The sequence below is a fragment of the Saitoella complicata genome (genome assembly GCF_001661265.1).
Source record: "Saitoella complicata NRRL Y-17804 unplaced genomic scaffold SAICOscaffold_16, whole genome shotgun sequence".
NCBI lineage: Eukaryota > Fungi > Ascomycota > Saitoellomycetes > Saitoellales > Saitoellaceae > Saitoella > Saitoella complicata.
The window spans coordinates 60067-79203 of NW_017567007.1; the positions used below are offsets into that span (position 1 = coordinate 60067).

Genomic DNA, 19137 nt, shown 5'->3' on the forward strand with positions numbered 1-19137 from the left:
TGGATCACGAAGCTTTCGCACGGAGCTTGGAGAGCCATAATGCTGGTCATGAGGTTCTACAACACGGAAATGCTGAGCATACAATGCCAGACCTGACCTCGCATGGGGATGTACATATTCCCTTTGATCCTGCCCAGGGACATGCGGATCCGAGTCGGCTCTTGGGCTTGACATTACATCCGCCGGACTTCTCACTGCCCGATTTCTCTGTCGCTATCGCGTTAAGGATCGAGAACTTGGATGTCATGGATGCGCTCGCTACACGAATACTGGGGGTATTGGCTAAGGGGCCGTATCAGGAGACGCTCAACATCGTGACTCGACTCGACACGTTAGACTCGCAAGCATATCGCGTTCTCGTGTCTGCTTTTACGTCATTGAAGAAGCTATACTCCGAGGAAGCTTTCTTCAATGCTGATCTTCTTGGATTGATTGATCCTGAGCAGCGGGGTGTCGTGAGAAAAACCAATCTGGCGACTTTCGTTAGTAGTGTGTTCGGCAGTACGGAGGTTGGGTTCTTTCATTTGAATGAGCATTTCTTGGATGTGTTTGTTCCGGACGGTGGGAGGTTGTTGAAGCCTCAGGGACAGCTATTCCTGGATTTGAAGACTCAGGCGTATATTAGTGCGATGACGCAAGCCGAGCGACCTCAGCACGAGATCATTGAGGAATTGTTCCCTAGTATTCTCCCTCAGCTCTTGGTTGCCCGACATCCCCATTCGTCCAAGAATTTGTCGCAATCGGAGACCGACTTCATCAATAAGGCGCAGCAACGCCGCGAAGTTCTTGAGCAGACTACATCACCGGAAGGCCTTGCTGTCCTCGGTGAGAAATATGTATGGCAGGGCTTTTTGAAGGATGTCGCCGAATATGTTGCCAAGAATCACGAATCTATTGTTGGTGTGGGCGGTCGTAAGAGGCGAGCAGGGATGAACGGGACGGCGAAAGAGCCGCAGATGCCGAAGCCGAGTCGAAGGGTTCAGGTTATTCCAGGATACCCAGCCCAACATCATTGGCAAGGTGCGGACGGTACTGTTGTTGGAGTGCCGGTGGTTCACCACGAACCCGCTCTACACCAATACCAGGTCCAGCATGTCCAGCTTGCGCAAGACCCGAACATCCAGTACCAGCTCCCACTGCCGCACTTGGTACAGCACCAACATTTACAGGCAGCCGTTCAGCAACACGTCGTACCTCCGCCGCCCATGTTCGTCCATGAGCAGACGGCAGCGACGACGTTGTCTGTTGTTTCTGCAATTTCCGAGGGGCAGCATCAGCCGAGTGTGCCGCCTCAGGAGCAGCAGCAGTATCAGCAAGTTGAGCAACAGACTGTTGACAACCATGTTCAACCTCAGCCGCAGCCTGAACAAAGCATGCCGCCGCCGTCAGGGCATGGCGAACCACAAGTGCAGCAAGCCACTGTGGAACCTACACCGCAGCCACATGTTGTACAAGCTCCTGAGCAGCAGGTGCAACCCGAGCCCGCTCACCCCCACGTTCAGGTGCAGGAGCCTACTCCGCAAGCCGTACCTCCACCTCCCGCACCAGAACAAGGACATCCCCATCCCGAACCCCTTCATCATCCTCAACCACAAGAAGAGCATGCTCAAATGCAAGTTCGGCTGCCCTTTCCAGGGGAACACCAGCAGCAGCAACAGATGCCAGTTCAGTCTCAGCTCGTTTCTCACGAAGCGACGCCGGCAGCTACACCTGCACCACCCCCAGCTGCTCTGCCGGTTCAATTACAGCAGCAAATGTCAAGGCCAATGGAAGCTCCTGGTACTCCTATGGCGCACACTCCTGCTCCCGGTATGCCGCAAGCAGGTACTCCTGCTCCTCCAACACCTATCAAGCCGGCATCGACGCCAGCTCCCGAACAGCCTGTCGCGCTCCACAAGATCGACCCCACTCTTAGTACGCAGCAGCAGTATGAACGTGCTCGCGCTGCTGCACGGCCGAACCCGACTAGACGTGGTAAGCCGACGCAGCGAAGACATTGGTCGAAAGAGGAGGAAGATGCGTTGTTTGCTGGTTTGGATGCGTTGAAGGGACCGCACTGGAGTCAGATTTTGGCGTTGTATGGGCCTGGTGGGTCGATCTCCGAGGCGTTGAAGGACAGAACGCAGGTTCAGTTGAAGGATAAGGCGCGTAACCTGAAGCTCTGGTTCCTCAAGAACAACTTCGAAGTCCCACATTACTTGAAGTGCGTCACTGGTGATCTGAAACGAGGACGTGGGGAAAGCTTGGAAGCGGAGGAGGGTGAGGGTGTGGAAGGAAGTCCTGCGCCGAAGAAAGAGAAGAAAGCGAAGGGTAAAGGGAAAGCCGGACAAGAGGGCGAGGCGGCGGAGGAAGCTGCGCAGGAGGCACAGGATGTTAGGGATGCGCAGGACGCGAAGGAAGAGGATCTGGTTGCTCCAGTTGGCGGCAATGGGGAGTATGTTTCTACGAAGGCGGAGGATCTTGCACATGGGCATGCTGTGCAGCATATGAACGGTCAACCTGGTGTCGAGGGTCATGGACAACCGGCAGCACTTGATCATAACCTCATGCCACACGAGCCTACTCAACAACAGCAACTCGAACAGCAAGGCGACGCAATTCAATTGCAAGCGGTGCAAGAGTATGCCCAGCAACTGGATCCTAACCATCAATACGACCCTAACATGCAGTACCACCACGACCCTACGCAAGACATGCAGATGAACTTTGGCGTGGATGGACAGGTTATGCACGGTTTCGAGCATCCCTACGTGGATTATACGCATCATCACCAGCAATTGGGTGTTGGTGGTGATGAAGGTGATAAATACAACCTGGAGAATATGGATCCGGCGTTGCAGGCTGCTGCGCAGGAGGTACATGAGCCTGTTGCGCATGTGGAGGTGATGCATCAAGAACATGGACATCATGAAGTGCAGGGTGGTGAAGTGCATCACCCCGAGGAGTACGTTCACCACCATGAGCAGCAGGTGGAGGAGGTGCATCAGGAGGGTCATCTTCCGGTGCACGCGATTGACCCTAGCTTGCAGTGAAGAACTTGAGGAGAATATGTCGATCAACACGGGCACTTACAGCGGGTTTGAATGGTACCCGCCTTTTAGCGATCGGGCGTTTCTGGATTTAGATATGGAGTCTTGAATTTTCTTGTCTGGGATGATGTATAAATACACATATACCTTCTTAGAAAGACATTGACCGTTCGTTCCTTCTCAAAAAACAGGATGTGGATGCGGATTCTTGATTGTCGATGTCTCAAGGTTCGTCTACGCGCACGGTCCGCCAATCGCGCACCGTTGTTCAGTACAGTACAAAGTGTATGGTCACAGGATAACCTGAGCACGCGCACGCATACGTATGGAAAAAGCGGCACGAGAGCGATGGTTGAGTCACGAGTTTGTATTGTCGTGTATTTAAGGGCGTGGACGCGTCGTTCATTGCCCGTCAATTGTTCTTGAACCATGCCGAACTCGACACTACTCGCAGAATTTGCAGCCAGGCTCAAGTCACCTGGCCTTGAGAACGGAGACCGCAATGTTGTACTGGATGGCAATTCGCTCTCTCCTGGCGTCTTATACGATGTTGCCCACTCGGGTGTTCGCGTCTCTCTGTCGCCGCACACGAAGGCCCCTGTTGACAACTGTGCCCAATGGCTGGAGGAGCAACTTGCCAAGGGCGAAGTCATCTACGGCGTGAACACTGGGTTCGGTGGTAGTGCAGATACGAGGACGAAGGATACATGGGGTCTACAGGCGTCGCTTATTAGGCACCTTAATGTCGGCGCATTGGAGGGTGGGAAGTTGGATGCAGCGGACGTCAGAGCAGCAATGTGCATTCGCGTCTCGTCCGCTCTTCATGGCGCTAGTGCGGTCCGTTGGTCGACAGTTCAGGTGATGGAGACAATGCTCAATGCCGGGGTTACGCCTGTCATCCCCCTTCGAGGCTCTATCTCAGCAAGTGGTGATCTTATCCCGCTGAGCTACATCGCTGCTGCTCTGACTGGGAAGAATGGCTCGTTCTGTGATGTCCGTGGGAAGTCGGATCCGGTGCCTTCCTCAGACGCTTTGGCGGCGTTGAATGCTGGGCCCTTGACGCTGAGTCCGAAGGAAGGCCTTGCTATTGTCAATGGGACGAGTGTTGGCGCTGGTGTTGCGAGTAATGTTTCCGTAGAGGTTGACAGTCTGCTTGCTGCTGCCACCATCGCAAGTGCACTCGTGATGGAAGCCGTCGGATCTGAATTTGCCGGTGAGCCATCGGCCACGGTGTGCGGAAATAAGGACATAGAGGGTGTATTCAAGGTATTGTTGCTTTCTCCTGCTAGTTGGAGAGAGTTGCGCAAGGAGATCACGGGAGGATACCCCCGCAACGGGCGCGAGAAGGTCTCACTAGCAACAGTGTCCTCGTTTCTCACGGCTGCTCTGCATCATCTCAACACAGCTATGGCAACCCTAACCATCGAACTCAACTCCGTTACGGACAATCCCCTCTTCCATCCCCAAAGCAACACGACCCTCCACGGTGGGAACTTCCAAGCGATGGCCGTGACTCGTGCCGTTTCCTCCCTCGCCACCACCCTCGTCCTCCTCGCCGAGCTGCTTTACGCATTACACGCTTCGATGGTTAACCACGACATCAGTGGGCTCACCCCAAATCTTGCATGGGGTGACCCCAGCCGAGATTTTGGAATGAAGGGTGTTGATATTGCGATGTGTGCGTTGCTGAGTGAGATCCAGTCTCTTGCTTCTGGAGACGTTTCAAGCCATATCCGGTCGGCGGAGTTGGATAACCAGAGTGTCAATTCGATGGCTCTTGTTGCTGCGAGGAAGGCGAGGGAGATGACGAAGTTGGTCAAGATCATGGTGGGTTATGTGCTGCTTGAGGCATGTCAAGCCCTTGATCTCGCGAAGAAACGCAAGTTGTTCCTCACTGCGGCTTCGGAGTTCGTTGTAGATAGGGCCAGTCGCTGCTTCGAAACGCATCCCGCAGTATCTGCTCAGCTTGAGAAGACCTTTATCCTGCAATATGAGGCTACAAAGACTATGGATGTGCGAATGAGGATGGAACACATCGCCGCGAGTATTGTGCCTCACCTTATCCAAACTTCCTCTAATGCTGAACACATTCACGAGCTACTCCAAGGCACCTGGAAGAAGAACACTGCGGCAGTATTGGAGCATATGTGGTCGTCACTCAAGAGATCTGAAGCGAATGGGTCGATACCGTTGTCCCCTGTTATTCAGCCTCTTCTCGCTAGAATTTACACCCACATCCGTGATGATCTGGAGGTTGATACCCATGAGTTCGGTCACAGCGAGATCCCTCATGGTGCTGTAGTTGACATTATCGTCCGCGAATTGGCACCGAAGCACGGAAGATTGGCGGTCGAAATCGCTGAGGTGATTGCTGCAGCTGTATCGACGGCACCATCATATACTAATGGCTCAACGAACGGCCATACCCCTAGCGGACGTCTTCCTTCTCCTGATGTGTCCGCCCATGACGAAATTGCGGCTTCTTCCGCTAATCTTCTGAAGATCTCTCAAATATCTACTGCACTGGCAGCCGAAGCCCTCCTCGGCACCATTGAGTCTTACGACCCAAAAGTACACGCCCTACGTCCTCATCCAGGCCAAATCCGCGTCGGCGCCAATCTCACCCGTTTGTTGAAAAGTTCTCGCCTCATCCACCAGCACACGCCGGACGCGGACTTGAGCTTGGGTGATCGCGGCCTAAGTGGACCGAGGGAACTCAAGCAAGACCGCTACGCACTCCGTACAGCACCACAATGGATCGGACCGCAGATGGAGGCATTAGAGATTGTGATTGGAGTTTTCAGTGATCCCGATGCCTCTGACATCGCGAGGATTTGCGCGCTTGATGGCGTGAGAGCTTGTGTGCAGGCACTTTGCCGGTTAGCGATGGCGCAATTGACGGAGATCATGACCGATTCGATGAATAAGGGATTGCCGCACAGTCCTGAGGCGGGTATCTCGGACCAGCATCAAGCAGAGGGGACGATGGCGAAGCTTGAGTTGCTCTCTGCGCCGTTACTCTCCCACATGCAAAACGGGGAAATCAACAAACTCGATACACTCGTTCAACAATCTATCCGCACTACTACTGAGGCTTTGACGGCAGCGAAAGAGATATTTACGGCACATATGTATGCGTGTGTGAGGGCGGTTGAGCAAAGGGTGATGTTGGAGGAGAAAATCACTCATATTCAGACAGCAGTGGAAACACGATACGGAGAATTGCTGCCGGGGTTCACTCAACAAGCTCTTGGCACGATCAGACAGATTTTACAAGCTTCGTCGCGACATGACGAAAGCATGTTGGTGAATGCGTTGTCCAGTTTGTTACTACTTCATGTCGACATCTCGATTCCGGATGAGGAACCTCCTACGATTGATATCAGCAGGAAGAGTTTACAAGTACAGTCACGACTTTCTGAACTAAAGTCGGTGATATCAGAGGCCATGGCCACTTTCAAGAACGAAGCAGACGCGGGGGAATACGTCGGGGATGCTACGAGGGAGATGTTTGTATGCTTGCGTGGATTGTGTCAGGAGAGTGGAGGGCTGGAGGGGCTGAAGAATGTACCAGAGTTTCTTGAGGGGAAATACCTCAAGAAGGTGTTAGATGCGTGTTTGCCTTGAGACGTGCTTATGCTTTAGTAGCTATGATCGGGATGATCGTTATTCGGTACAGTGCGGTACGTAATAGTAATAATGATAGTGCATATCCTATCTCCCACTCAACCACCCCGCCACAACCGCCCTCTCCCTCCCCCTCTCATCCCCCCACCCAACAACCTCCCCAACAACCCTCTCAACCTCCCCCCTCCCCCTAACCCCCGTCATAACACCCCTCACCCCGGCATGACTTCTCACCATCTCCCTCAATTTCACACCACACTCCCCTCCCGCCTCACGCCAGAAATACGAAATAGGCGAAACACCCGATAATGCCGCGACCGAGATGGAGAGGGATGTGGTTGCCGTGGATAGGGATTCTGCTAGTTGGGCTGGGGGGCGGAGGGATTGGATCGCTGTCGTGATAGCCCTGAGTATCGCAGCGTCACTACCCGCTCTCCGTGCCCCGTCCAAGCCGCCCGCAAACTCCCGAACCCCAAACGCGACATACGCATCCAACGCGGTCAACACACTCTGCTCCACATGTGCCTGCGGCGCGAGGATTTTGAGGATGTGGAGGTTGGAGTGGATGAGAGCGGGAGGGGTTGAGGGTGTGCGGAGGGTGCGGGTGGAGTTTGTGAGGAGGGCGTGGTGGAGGGTGTGGAGGTGGGGGGTGTGGTGTGTTATTGGGAGGAGGGTTGGGAGGATTGGGTGAGTGCGGAGGAGGTGGTCTATGGGTGTTTTCTGTGTTAGCTTGGCGTTCATGTGGTTGTTTGGGGTGTGGGGGCCGACGTACTCAGTTCGGATACGGTCATTGCGACTTGTACCCCACTGTCGCCCTCGACTCCACTCTCCCCGACTTTTACTCCCTCGATTCGTCGTGCGAGGTAGAGATACCTCACGAGGACCCGCATCGCGACGACGATTTCTTGTAACCGTCTCGTTTCGTCGAGGAGCGGCGCAGCTTTGTCGTATGAGGCATGGACGCGATCGCGGAGACGGGTATGTGTTGATTGAAGTGTTTCGAGGGGTGTAGAGAGCGATTTTGCGGGAGCTAGAAGTGAGGCATTGGCGCGTGCGCCGTCGATGAGTTCGGAGTAGTGCGTGTCGACCTGTATTTCCCGTCACAGTCAGCCGACACGATCGCGACGCAAGCTGTCAGTTAAGTAGCAGGGAGATACCTGGTCGCGAAGCATGCTCTCAACTTCCTCGATCATAAACTCGGCCTTCTTGAGGGGTACGGAGAGATCGATGGTGGTGTCTGATGCATCGTGTGTTGCCAAGATCAGTGAGTTTGCGTGGTTTGATGGAGCAAAGTCTGGAGCTGTTAGAGGAGTGAAGTCAGAGTATTGCGTTTTGAGGCGGAGGTGGAGGGGGAGGGGGGTCATTCTTGCTTGTTGTCTGGGTCCGTGCTGGGTTGGCTCGTACGTCGCGTTAGTCAGAGGGGGGTCCCGTCGCAACTCATTGTATTTTGTCTGTCCGTTTCGAAAACATCAACCATCCCCCGTGGTCTAGTGGTTATGATGCCCCCCTAGTAAGGGGGTGATCGCTGGTTCAAATCCGGCCGGGGGAATCTCCGTTTTGTGGTTATCCGCGGTTGAACACTCGTGAAACCGCATGATTTCCATCGCATTTCTCATCGAATTCACTTCTATTTTTGGCGTTGATCTCCGTCCAAGTCCGCACTCTGGTGTTTAGGCCCACGCCCCGACGTCACAAAGCAGCGTTGAGCTCAGGTTGCATACGGCCGCGGTAGGGACCACCCATAACAGATCGTCCAGTGCCAACTGAAAAAGACGACAGGACGGTATCTTGACAGTAGCTATATAGCATTCAGAGCTCTGGCTACCCGTATACTGCCACCGCGGCATCTTGCCAGCATGCCTACCGTTCCATCGTTCCGGTCCTTTGCTTCCTCGAGGCCATCCTCGACTCCTGGGTCAACGAGACCGTCTTCGCCGGCACTGCCTGGAGTCTCTGAGTCTTCCGGCTCGCCATTACCTTCGATGGGTTCTTCATCAGCCTCGAGGTACAAACAGAAAGTCCTGAATTACATCAGCAAACGACCAATTTCCTCTGCTGCTATTCCTGCTGCAGCCGAAGTAGCGGAAGCAGTTATGAAGCTTCCGGAGCAAACTGGAGTCAATGTATCGAGTGCGTCTGATAATAGCAAGCTGGATGAGGATAGTGGGATTCCGGTGAAGGAAACTATGGTCGTTTTTCCCTCCTACGCACGGATCAAGAATGGTGGACCTAGTCACGAAGGTACGAGCATGCTCGGAACGATGAATGCCGTTCTAACATGTATGTAGGATGTAAAGAAATCGAAATCAACGTCCATGGATGGCTCTATGACGCTCCCGCCCGCACAAGCCGGAAAAGCCGCATCATCCTTTCGGTAGCACGGCAAATTGTCGGTCTACCGCCTCTCCCTACTGATTCGAAACGCAAATCGACAGATAGTAGCACGGCATCCGGCTCTGGTCCTTCACCTCTCTCACAAGGTTACTTCACTAATAACAGCGGAGCAAGCACACCCCGCGATGAACGGGAGCTGCTGGATCTCATTGAACTGAGCGATGAGCCTGAAGAAATGCTATCGTCTGAGTCTGTGACATCTTCGGGCGCCGCAACACCGAATGAGCCGGATGCGACGGGCATGTTCGACGTCGCGAAGGATCGAGGTACCGCAGCTGCTGAAGAAGCACGCCGGCATTCCATACCTAAGCGTGTGAACTCCGAGCCCCAAAGTCCACACGCGGAGAACGCACCTCGACGAGTTGCTACAGAACCTACCAGAGAACCGAAACGAACATCGACCGAGAAGTATGCAAAGCACTTCCCAAATCTGGATTTGGTTACTTGTCATACCAATCTCGCATTCCGTCTCGCACCATTCATGAGTCGTCCTGTTGTTGGGCGTGCAGTGACATGCAAAGTTTTCGACGAGGAGGACAAATTGGTACACGAGCAAAGCCTCACCACCTCTGACGTTGGCCACTTCCTCGGCAAGGTCCGCGTGCCGATTCAGAGGGTGCAATCATCACGACTTCTGAAGTTGCGCATCTTCGATCAAGTTAACACGGAGTTGAAACAGACCAGCAAGTGCAAGATCGTGCCTGACAATGGAGTGAGTATTATTTCTGATATCGATGATACGATCAAGCATTCTGCTGTGACTGCTGGTGCGAGGGAGTTGTTCAGGAATACGTTTGTGCGAGACTTGAAGGGGTTGGAGGTACCTGGTATTCGTTCCTTGTATGGGAAGTTGGAGCAGATGGGCGTTTCGTTGCACTATGTCTCGAATTCGCCATGGCAGATTTGGCCTGTGTTGAAGGATTTCATGGGTGTGGGTGGATTACCGGGAGGTTCCGTTCATTTGAAGCAATACTCTGGTATGCTTCAGGGGATTTGGGAACCTGCCGCAGAAAGGAAACGCGCGAACGTGGAAGGTGTACTGAAAGACTTCCCTGGGAGGAAGTTCATGTTGTTTGGCGATTCTGGAGAACAGGATCTGGAGTTGTATGTCGAGATGGCGAATGAGTATCAGGGACAAGTCGTTGGAATATTCGTTCGGGATGTTACTACGCCGCAGGCTATGCTTGCTTTGGCGAAGAACAATCCGGCTTCCAGTGATATGTCTAGTACAGGGATAGTTGATCAGGTTCTGGGTTCAGCATTGAGTACGGGGGGCGTTCCGAATATCAACGTCGACAGTGCCAGCGATGTCAACAATATGCTCGACCCCGGAGATATAGGATTCGACCCGACAGAAGCAAACGCAAGGGCAGCGGAAAAGAAAATGTTGGAGAACCCGCCTCCGCCAATCCCACCGCTTTTGCCTCCGAGGGACAAGGTCGCTGGTGAAAGGAAGCCTGTGCATGCAAATACTGAGCCTGTGGAAAGTTCGTATGTACCTCCGCTGCCGCCGAGGAAAGCGAAGAGTATCAATGAGGTTGGTGCAGGGCCGGCGAGCGAAGTTACTGTTACGCCGGCTGGAGAGACGGTTGACAAGACGTCTACGACACATGGACTGGCGCAGCCGAAGACACCGAGACCGGTTATGTACCGCCGTGCGCACTCGGCTTATTCGTCCACCAAGAGTCTCTTTACCTCACCCGCCGAGAAGACGATGGAACAGCCCTCCCTCGTGACGTCACCAAACAAGAAGGTCGAAGCATGGCGTCGTCGCCTCGAAAGCGCAAGGTCCAGAATCCCGCAGGGCTGTGTCCTCGAAGTCTGGAGAAGCGGTAGTGACATCGAGGATGCTGTCGTTCAGCTTGCAGACAAATCCATCGAGAAGCAGAAAAAGGTCGCACAGTCTTCCCCACATGCAAGAGTCAAAGAAGGCAATTTGATTCACATTTAGAGTTACGGATGGGTTGCGACTGCAATTGGGTGTGTTAGGTATGCATATCATGTTGGAAATCGGCGTTCTCTTTGCTAAAAACGTGGGAGTTGTTCATTCTTTGTTATTTGCCTTCTTTCATCATGTTTCCGCTCATGTTCCATTCGTGTTCATCATTTGACGGATGCTTTGCTCAGCGTACAACCGCTCCTCGTAGCCAAAAACTATTGTCGTTATCCTTTCAATGCTTCCAATCTCTGTCTCATACCAGCCAATACGTCCTCCTCGTCTTCCTCTTCCTGTACGGGTTCTGGCTCCACAATCCTCCCCTCCGGGACCTTCGCCGCGTTGGCCAACTTTCCACCCACAACCTCTTCCAAAATCTTGTCAACTTCCTCATCAGCCTCCTCATCCAATTCCTCGTCCACACCAAGCTCATCCAGCGTATCTCCAATCATCTCATCTATAATACCCGCCTTCGTCATCTCCATCGACATTTCGCGCATTTGTGCGGATATTTGGGGTAGGGAGACGAGTGTGTTGACGTCTTTCATGATTTTTGTCGAGGATCTTAAGCTGTTTGAGATTTTGTACGTAGCTGTCCATCACTGTCAGTCAACCAAGTTTTGTCAGTTGACGAAACCTATGGACATACCCATTTGTTCATTTAATTGCATCAGGACGCTTCCAACTAAGGCTTTACTCCTACTGACTCTTTCGCTTTCCTTTCGTGCTCTGACGATTTCTCGTGCTAAGGTCTTCTGCGATACGACATCGCTTGGCCGTGTCTTGGCGGTTTGCTTGAGGAGCCGTTTGGTCTTGGATTCAGCAAGGGAGATAGAGTTGAGCTGCTTTTCGAGAGCGCGCTGCTCGGCACGAAGCTGAGTCGACCATTTCCGGTGAAGTTCTTGTGGTGTTGGCTTGAAGAAGAAGCTGCGGATGGTCTCCATCGCTGATTACCGGAGGGAAGAAGGACGAAGGTTTGTACTATAGGGTGGAGCCGATTGAAAGCTTAGACTGTGAATAATGATTACTGGATCCTGAAAACTCTTCCCCTGCTAGAAACTGAAGACAGGAAGGTTGACGTTTATGATCTGGTGTTTATGCTGTCGCGTATCGATAGTCGGCGTCGTACATGCGTCGACGTCAGTCTAACTGAGGGTGGGGAAGTAACGCAGTCGTAGGAAAGCGATGAAACTCCGCAGTCATGTTCACGGAGACACAAAAGGAAAGCCTGTCAGATAGAAAGCGAGCAGCTTGGCGCATCTGCCCAAACAGCGAGACAAGAAAAAAGTGATTCCCCCGGCCGGATTTGAACCAGCGATCACCCCCTTACTAGGGGGGCATCATAACCACTAGACCACGGGGGATGGTTGATGTTTGAGAATTTGCCAAATCAAACAGAAAACAAATGCTAAACTGGGTTCAGGTCTCGTCTTTCCCACGACTGTTCCGGACGAAATAACATGCAGTGACGCACTGGATCAGGGCTGGGGACCTCAACGGGATCTGCTTGAGCAGAGCCTTTCTGTAGGAGGGTTGTAAGCGTTTGACAGTGCGCGATAAGTTGCTGGCGGGGGACATGCTATTGGAAACGATTTCAGTTGTTTGTGTGCCACTTGTCTGTGATCCGAGCATGTAGAAGTACCAACGTTGGTGGGTTTCATATCTGTATCTGTGCTACTAATATCAAGTCTTAGGTGCTTTTCGACCTGCGTGTAAGGAAAGGCGGAGGAAGTCAATGCAAACGGGGCGCTTGTACGTCGTGCTGGAAATCTCAACACAAAAGTAACCCAACTGCCAATTTACGCAGAGCTCCCAAGCACGGGCATCAGAAATGTCACACACATCAGGGCAAAGGAGAGCTCGCGATGATAGATGCTGTTGGGATTGCTCTCCTTGGGCGGTGAGCAGTTTCTGCATGCGTACATCGCGATCTCGCGGTCCGCGCACCGGTTTCCTATTGTGCAACCGCGCCGGCCGAGCCAATCGGTGCAGTGTTCAAGGCGATTAGCGACTTAAGCAAGACAGTCATAGGTCTTTATGCCGGCCCACTGTAGGAGCTCTCACCGGTATCCGATCCCTGACAGCTGATACTACTACATATCAGGAGGTATCAAAGGAGGATGGTGAGTATGATACGGATAAGCAAGAATCACGAGGAAGGAACAAGAGAAGAAGGGCGAGGAAGAGGATAGGTGTAATGGAAGCTGCGCCTTTCATATTCCGCGCCAAGCTATGGTATAATGCCATCTGCATCCCACATCCCAATTCCCACATACTTCCTTCCATCGAAAACGTGAACCACCCTACAAAAAGTACTCTGACTTCGCACCCCGATGCGCCGGTATCTGCCTCTGATCATCCGGCACCGCATTAAAAATCTTGAATGTGGGCTCCTCCTGCCCCTCCTCCACCTGCATAATACTCGCCACATTCCCACATCGGTAACAGTAATTAGGTGCACTCCAGACTGTAACCAAATTTTTGCCCTCGAAATGGTATTTGTATCCTTCTTGTACGAGTTGATGTGCCCGAGCGATGAGCTTGAGGTCATTGATGTGGTTGAATTGTGAGGTGACCTTGTCACCGAATAACCACCCTGCACCACGGGGACTCACAGCCCATGTACCGACGTCTTCGGGGTCAGACCACATTAAATCACAAAACGCTCCGTCGTGTGGGATTTCCTGTGCGCGCGCAACGACGCGGATTTGATCCAGTGTCTTGATTTCGGGGGAGAGACCCCCGTGGACGCAGAGGATGGACCCGTCGATGATTGCGGCAAGGGTTAGGAAGTCGAAGACTTGGCAGCAGTATTTCCAGACGTTTGCGTTGCCGTATTTTGTGTTGCATTCATCTGTGCATGACTGTCAGTATGGCTGCAGTGGGAAGAGAGGGGCGGTAAGCACCGTAGAAACCGTAGACTTGGGTGATTTGTCTGGATTCGTGGTTTCCTCGCAAGAGTGTTATTCGGTCCGGATACCGTGCTTTTAGACACATCAACAACGTAAAGGTCTCCAAACTGAAGTATCCTCGATCCACGAAATCGCCCTATACGTCGATTAGCCAATCTCTTTCTAGAATAAATCTGTTGACGAACATACCATGAAGATGTAATTTGTATCTGGTACCTGCCCACCCACGCGAAACAACTCCATCAAGTCATAGAATTGACCGTGGATGTCGCCACAGACTGTTACGGGCGAGTTGACAGGTTGGATATTTGATTCTTCCATCAACAACTCCTTCACCATTTCGCATAGGTGTTTAAGGTCGGCCTCTGGTAGGTATCTGTACGAATCGTCAGCCGCCCAGCCTGTGAAGATGCCAATGAGGAAAAACGTACTTGCACTGCTTGATTTGCTCGAGCCATTCATCTGGACCGGCAACCATTGTGGATAATGGGGAGAAACGAGGATGCGCAAAGACGTGGAGGCGAGAAGAATTGAATGTGCTTGAACAAACGCGACGATCGGAGGAGTATAGAGAGGCGTATCTTGGGTGAATGCTGTTTTGTGACGGCGTTCGGGTCGGTGAGCTTATGCAGGCTGACGGCGATGTGCGCAGCTTGCACAAGGATACGATTGGGCCGGCAACGGATCACTCAGGAGACCTTATCAATTGATTGAAGATTCTTCTCTTCTCTTTAGCTTATCCTATGTACAGGACGGTATTGACGCACTGTTTCCCCTTAACCTGCATCACAGCCGCGGCCGCCGTACGTACGGCCGTATCGAATACGTGCATCTCGTAAATCCCGACTCCACCATATATTGCAATTGTCATGCCGGATCCCAAGGCTGCAACTGATGCTGCGACGGCTCCTCCGATAGCAATCACGAAGAAAGACGGTCCTGCCGACCAAAAACTCAAACCAAGGCCTAAACCACGAGACCCAGTTGGCCCCAAATTGAAGGTGGTCGTACGCCGTCTCCCGCCTAACCTTCCTGAAGAGATCTTCATAACCGCAACAGACGAATGGGTCAACGAAAAAACAACATCCTGGTTCCACTACATCCCCGGAAAACTAACCGAGAACCCCAACAAACAATCTCGCTCAAGCCGCGCCTACATCAAATTCCTCACTCCCGCCCACATCACGACCTTCCACACCGCCTTCCATAGGCACCTCTTCATCGACTCCCGTGGCCGCGAATCCCGTGCCCTTGTCGAACTGGCCCCCAACCAAAAAACCGCCCGCACCCGCAGCGGGAGGGCGAAAGATAACCGCTCCAACACACTTGAGGAGGACCCGGAGTTTAAGGCCTTTGTGGAGAGTTTGAGTGAGAAAGGGAGTGGAGTACCGGCTGTGGAGAAGGAAGAGGAGAGCAAGGTTACGCCATTGATTGAGTATTTGAGGGCGCAGAAGGAGAAGAAAAAGGTGGCGAAGGAGAAGAGTCGGGAGAAGGAGAAGAAGAGGAAGGAGAAGGAGGGTGGGGTTGGTGCTGCTACGGCTGAGAAAGGTAGTAGACGGAAGAAAAGTGGAGCGCCTGCTGCTGGGGATGGGGCTGCCAAGACGAACGGTGCGAAGGCTGGACAACAACCCGCTACAGGAGACGCCACAGCACCCAAATCTCGTCGCTCCAAACAACGAGCAGCGAAAGCCGCAGCTTCTGCAACAGCCGGTGACACCGCCACGACCACCCCGCAACCTTGCGCGCCTTCGACGAATGCGCGGAAACCTGCACAGAAGCAGCCCAAGATCGTGCAACCACCGCAGAATGGGGTGGGTCCGCCGAACGCGTTGATGCAAGCTGCGAGGAGGCCGCCAAATGCGCTGGCGGCTCAGGCTGGTGGTGGTGGGCAGGGAGGACAGGGACAGGCGCAGGGTGGTGGACGGGGAAGGAGGGGAGGTGGTGGCGGTGGTGCGGCACAGGGGAACCGACAACCTCCCACGCAACCTCAGGCCAGTACACAGCAACAACACGTACAACAACCACCCACGGGCCCTGCTGCTCAAGTCGCACAACGCGGTGGCCGTGCTCCGGCTCGTGGTGGCATGAACCCTCGAGGTGGACTAGCCATCGGAGGAGGACGTGGTCCACCCGTCCCAATATTAGTCGCACAGGCACAGTTACAGGCCTTACAGAGTGGCCGCGGAGGGTTTGCGAGAGCCGGCTTTGGGCCCGGAGGTCGTGGGGGAAGGGGAGGCGGCAGAGGAGGAGGGAGGGGTGGGGCGGTTGTGGGAGGTGCAACGGGTGCACCAGCGGCGCCGCAAGGTTGACCACGTGGAGTGGAGAATCGAGTGAAGAACGATGTGACGGACATGTCATGATATTGAATATCTGTGGCCACCAGAAGGGTCGAGAGTACGGCGCTTCGCGGTCTTTGTAATAGTGCGGAGTGTCATCCTTGAGCGCTCTCATTGCGAGCGATATAGCTTGCCTCTGCACCTCGTTACGGATGAATGATGAGGTCAAGGCAATCAAGAGAAGCTCGAACGCTTGGTCTATCAACGTGTAAAGCAGCTGAAGTAACGAATCATTATCTCCCCATGGTCCAATCCTCTCCGGCACGTGACGTGCCTGACCATGTATGACGTTCTCCTCCCCCAGGTTCACGCTGGTCCGAGATCCCCACAAACTCACCACCAGATCTACACCAGATCATACATCAATCAGCCATGGGAGTAAGTCCAGACGACATCATCAAGTCAACCCTCAAGCATGGCTTGGACAAACTCAGTCCTGAGGAGAAACGCGTTCTTGAAGAAAGCGCATCGACTATGTCCATATGTACCAAGGTTGGAGCAGCTGTTGGAGTCATTGCTCTGGGATTCGCTAGTACGTTCCGCATCCCTCCTATTTCGCTACCTTTCTTGTTCTAACACTGCGGTCTATAGCCCGCCGTCTTAAGAATACAACACGGCTCCGCATTTTCGGAGCTAGTTTGTTCGGTATGTTCGCCGGTGGTCAAGTCGGTCTCATGGTCGGCATATACCAAACCTCTAACATTATTCGTGCGTTGCCTGATAAACAGCATTTGCTATCTGTGTTGAATGAGACGCAGGCGGAGATCGCGAGTGGAATCAAGGCTCCAAGAAGTTCAGCTGTCGGCGGATCTCCAAGTGGTCGTATTCCGCCATTGGAGGTGCGAGGTGGGAATGGGAATGGGAATGAGTTTGAGCAAGTTCCGGATGCGGATGATGGCAGGATTTTGAGTGATGAGGAGATGAATCGACAAGCGATGTTACTTGAGCAACAACGATTAGCCAGCGCGAACGGTGCAGACGGTGTTGATCCCACTCCAGGGCAACCACAGAGTGCATGGGCACGGGCACAGCAACAACCAGAACCACCGACACGGACACCAAAATGGGACGAGATCCGTCAGGCGCAAACTGGACAATCGCAAAGCGCATGGGGGCGCGTTCGTCGAGAAGCCGCTACCTCCTCCCCGTCTTCTTCTTCGTCAAAGTCAGGCTCGGAGCCGTTTGGACAGGGAGCGTATTCTTACTCCGCGAAACTCGAGGAAGAGGATTTGGCACGGGAGAAGGGGATGGAGGATTTCGAGAAGGTGTTGGAGAGCGAGAGAGCGGCTTCTGCAAGGACTGGGGAGGATAAGTATGCGGGTACAGGCTTCGGGGGGAGGAAGAAGGTAAACCAGTATGGTGATGAGTCTTAAGCATGATCAGGCGATATGAGCATCGAATACCAGCTTCACTACCTAGGACACACTGTTCACCTTCAATGACTTCATGGATGAAGTTCCCAGGACCTCCCGGTGTGATCACGTGCATAATCGTGGGGTCCCCGTTGCTATGCGGCGATCATTGTTTACGTGCGCGACAACAACGACTCCGCCAAGTCCTCCAACGAAGCGTACGGCAAACCGACAGGCCAGCAGCATTCACTCTCTTTACAACCATCGACATTCTTTAAGTACAACCGGCTCATTCTTTCGCTTCTATAATGACCACTTTCGCCGTCGGCAACGGCACATCGATTCATGTTGACGACCCATTTCTCGAAGACATCGTCGATGACATCTCAGAAGAACTCCCACACAAGCACGCACAACAGGTATCGACACCAGCGACTCGTGAATATGTTCCAGATTGGCTCGCGGATTTGTCGGGGGAGTGGATCAGTGAGCGGGGGGAGAATTCACCGGCGGAGGATCGGGGAAGCGTGAGTACGCACCGCAGTAACGAGACACAGAAAGCGGCTGCTAGGGATAGCGCTGGAACGGTGAAAGTCCTCGAGGAGGTCCCTGAGAACATCGTTGGGAGGTTAGGGATGCGGACACCGGAGTGGAAGAAGAACGGTGCGGTAAAAGATTTCTTCAGCCCGATTGCGTTAGAGAGTATGTTTCGACCACCGACTGTTCAAGCGAGACCGGGTAGTGCGCCTAATGCGCCGTTCGCCAGTTCGACCCTGAATAAAGCGATGCAGCCCCAGGGCTTTGCGGAGGTGTTTGGGAGTACGAGTCCGATTGGGAAGGTCGGGAGTGATCATATTTTGCAGGACGAGGGTGTAACGAATCCGCTGTTGACGGTGTCGTCGAAGGGACAGACCATTTCTGACATGCCTTCAGAAGTAAAGATCACGCATTTTGTGCCTTCAGAACGCGACGAGAACTCACCTTCGGCCGCGTCTGTCAAGCAGCGTACCGTCCGTTTCGACCCCAACAACGAACACTACGACTTTACCTTTTCACCTCCCAAACCACAAACTACTCGTCCCGCGACACCTGAAGGCCGAGCACCGAATGCGGAACCAAAGAAGAGTCCGCTGAAGCTGTTCCAGGGAAACTTTGATACGTTCACCGAGGAGCGGCTGAGTGCGATGGTGGAGAAACTTGGGTCTGCAGCAGGAAGTTCCAACGGCGGCAGTGTGATCGAGCCCGAACCAAAGAGATTGAGAACTCGCAGTGTGAACAATAGCCCGCAGAAGCCACAGGAGAGAGTTCGTAGTATGGGTACGAAAGATTTCTTGGCTCAAGCGGAGAAGGTTATGGGGTACATCAGGCGAAGGTACCAGCCTGAATCTCTCGATAGTTTTCACGAAGTCGAGGAAGCGGAGGAGAGAATGGCAAAGATCCAGAGGGAGACGAAAGTCTCTGCTACATTGACGAGTGCGTTTAGTGATTGGTCTTCTGCGCCTGCCGATTCTCGGAGTTTGAGAACTATCCAGGTCGCGGCACTCAAGGAGG

At 53.3% G+C, this 19137-nt stretch overlaps 10 protein-coding genes and 2 non-coding genes across 12 annotated transcripts; 7 read left to right on the top strand and 5 right to left on the bottom strand.

Moving 5' to 3' along the window:
- Nucleotides 1-83: 83 nt before the first annotated feature.
- Nucleotides 84-2228, top strand: SAICODRAFT_58502 (uncharacterized protein; the record flags this gene model as incomplete). The annotated part of the gene is made up of 2 exons (XM_019169612.1): nt 84-1034; nt 1881-2228. Coding segments are annotated over 2 exons (1299 nt in total), but the record flags the coding sequence as incomplete, so codon positions are not given.
- A 1452-nt stretch (nt 2229-3680) lies between these two features.
- On the top strand, nt 3681-4127 carry SAICODRAFT_44412 (Phenylalanine/histidine ammonia-lyase; the record flags this gene model as incomplete). Its single annotated transcript, XM_019168779.1, has 1 exon — nt 3681-4127. A coding segment is annotated over one exon (447 nt), but the record flags the coding sequence as incomplete, so codon positions are not given.
- Nucleotides 4128-4511: 384 nt separating this feature from the next.
- SAICODRAFT_39963 (Phenylalanine/histidine ammonia-lyase) lies at nt 4512-4898 on the top strand (the record flags this gene model as incomplete). The annotated part of the gene is made up of 1 exon (XM_019168627.1): nt 4512-4898. A coding segment is annotated over one exon (387 nt), but the record flags the coding sequence as incomplete, so codon positions are not given.
- Nucleotides 4899-5552: 654 nt separating this feature from the next.
- On the top strand, nt 5553-5810 carry SAICODRAFT_43284 (Phenylalanine/histidine ammonia-lyase; the record flags this gene model as incomplete). The annotated part of the gene is made up of 1 exon (XM_019168731.1): nt 5553-5810. A coding segment is annotated over one exon (258 nt), but the record flags the coding sequence as incomplete, so codon positions are not given.
- Nucleotides 5811-6705: 895 nt separating this feature from the next.
- On the bottom strand, nt 6706-7577 carry SAICODRAFT_135901 (uncharacterized protein). The gene is made up of 2 exons (XM_019165458.1): nt 6866-7577; nt 6706-6825 (listed from the first exon to the last, which is right to left on the bottom strand). The coding sequence occupies exons 1-2, from the start codon at nt 7395-7397 to the stop codon at nt 6755-6757; spliced, it is 603 nt and encodes a 200-aa protein (XP_019023159.1). The 5' UTR covers nt 7398-7577; the 3' UTR covers nt 6706-6754.
- SAICODRAFT_26115 (uncharacterized protein) lies at nt 7394-8020 on the bottom strand (the record flags this gene model as incomplete). Its single annotated transcript, XM_019166913.1, has 2 exons — nt 7394-7744; nt 7814-8020. 2 exons carry the CDS (start codon nt 8018-8020, stop codon nt 7394-7396), a joined length of 558 nt encoding a protein of 185 aa, XP_019023160.1.
- Nucleotides 8021-8132: 112 nt separating this feature from the next.
- Nucleotides 8133-8205, top strand: SAICODRAFT_t104. Its single transcript has one exon. It is a non-coding gene; the product is annotated as a tRNA-Thr (tRNA).
- Nucleotides 8206-8423: 218 nt separating this feature from the next.
- Nucleotides 8424-11067, top strand: SAICODRAFT_20006 (uncharacterized protein). The gene is made up of 2 exons (XM_019166193.1): nt 8424-8897; nt 8945-11067. The coding sequence occupies exons 1-2, from the start codon at nt 8513-8515 to the stop codon at nt 10999-11001; spliced, it is 2442 nt and encodes an 813-aa protein (XP_019023161.1). The 5' UTR covers nt 8424-8512; the 3' UTR covers nt 11002-11067.
- On the bottom strand, nt 11048-12107 carry SAICODRAFT_81846 (Snf7-domain-containing protein). Its single transcript, XM_019171255.1, has 2 exons — nt 11636-12107; nt 11048-11578 (listed from the first exon to the last, which is right to left on the bottom strand). The coding sequence occupies exons 1-2, from the start codon at nt 11928-11930 to the stop codon at nt 11214-11216; spliced, it is 660 nt and encodes a 219-aa protein (XP_019023162.1). The 5' UTR covers nt 11931-12107; the 3' UTR covers nt 11048-11213.
- Nucleotides 12108-12277: 170 nt separating this feature from the next.
- On the bottom strand, nt 12278-12350 carry SAICODRAFT_t112. The gene has a single exon. It is a non-coding gene; the product is annotated as a tRNA-Thr (tRNA).
- Nucleotides 12351-13248: 898 nt separating this feature from the next.
- On the bottom strand, nt 13249-14495 carry SAICODRAFT_81848 (Metallo-dependent phosphatase). The gene is made up of 4 exons (XM_019171256.1): nt 14330-14495; nt 14088-14274; nt 13893-14034; nt 13249-13840 (listed from the first exon to the last, which is right to left on the bottom strand). The coding sequence occupies exons 1-4, from the start codon at nt 14374-14376 to the stop codon at nt 13290-13292; spliced, it is 927 nt and encodes a 308-aa protein (XP_019023163.1). The 5' UTR covers nt 14377-14495; the 3' UTR covers nt 13249-13289.
- Nucleotides 14496-14767: 272 nt separating this feature from the next.
- Nucleotides 14768-16207, top strand: SAICODRAFT_26119 (uncharacterized protein; the record flags this gene model as incomplete). Its single annotated transcript, XM_019166914.1, has 1 exon — nt 14768-16207. One exon carries the CDS (start codon nt 14768-14770, stop codon nt 16205-16207), a length of 1440 nt encoding a protein of 479 aa, XP_019023164.1.
- Nucleotides 16208-19137: the final 2930 nt, after the last annotated feature.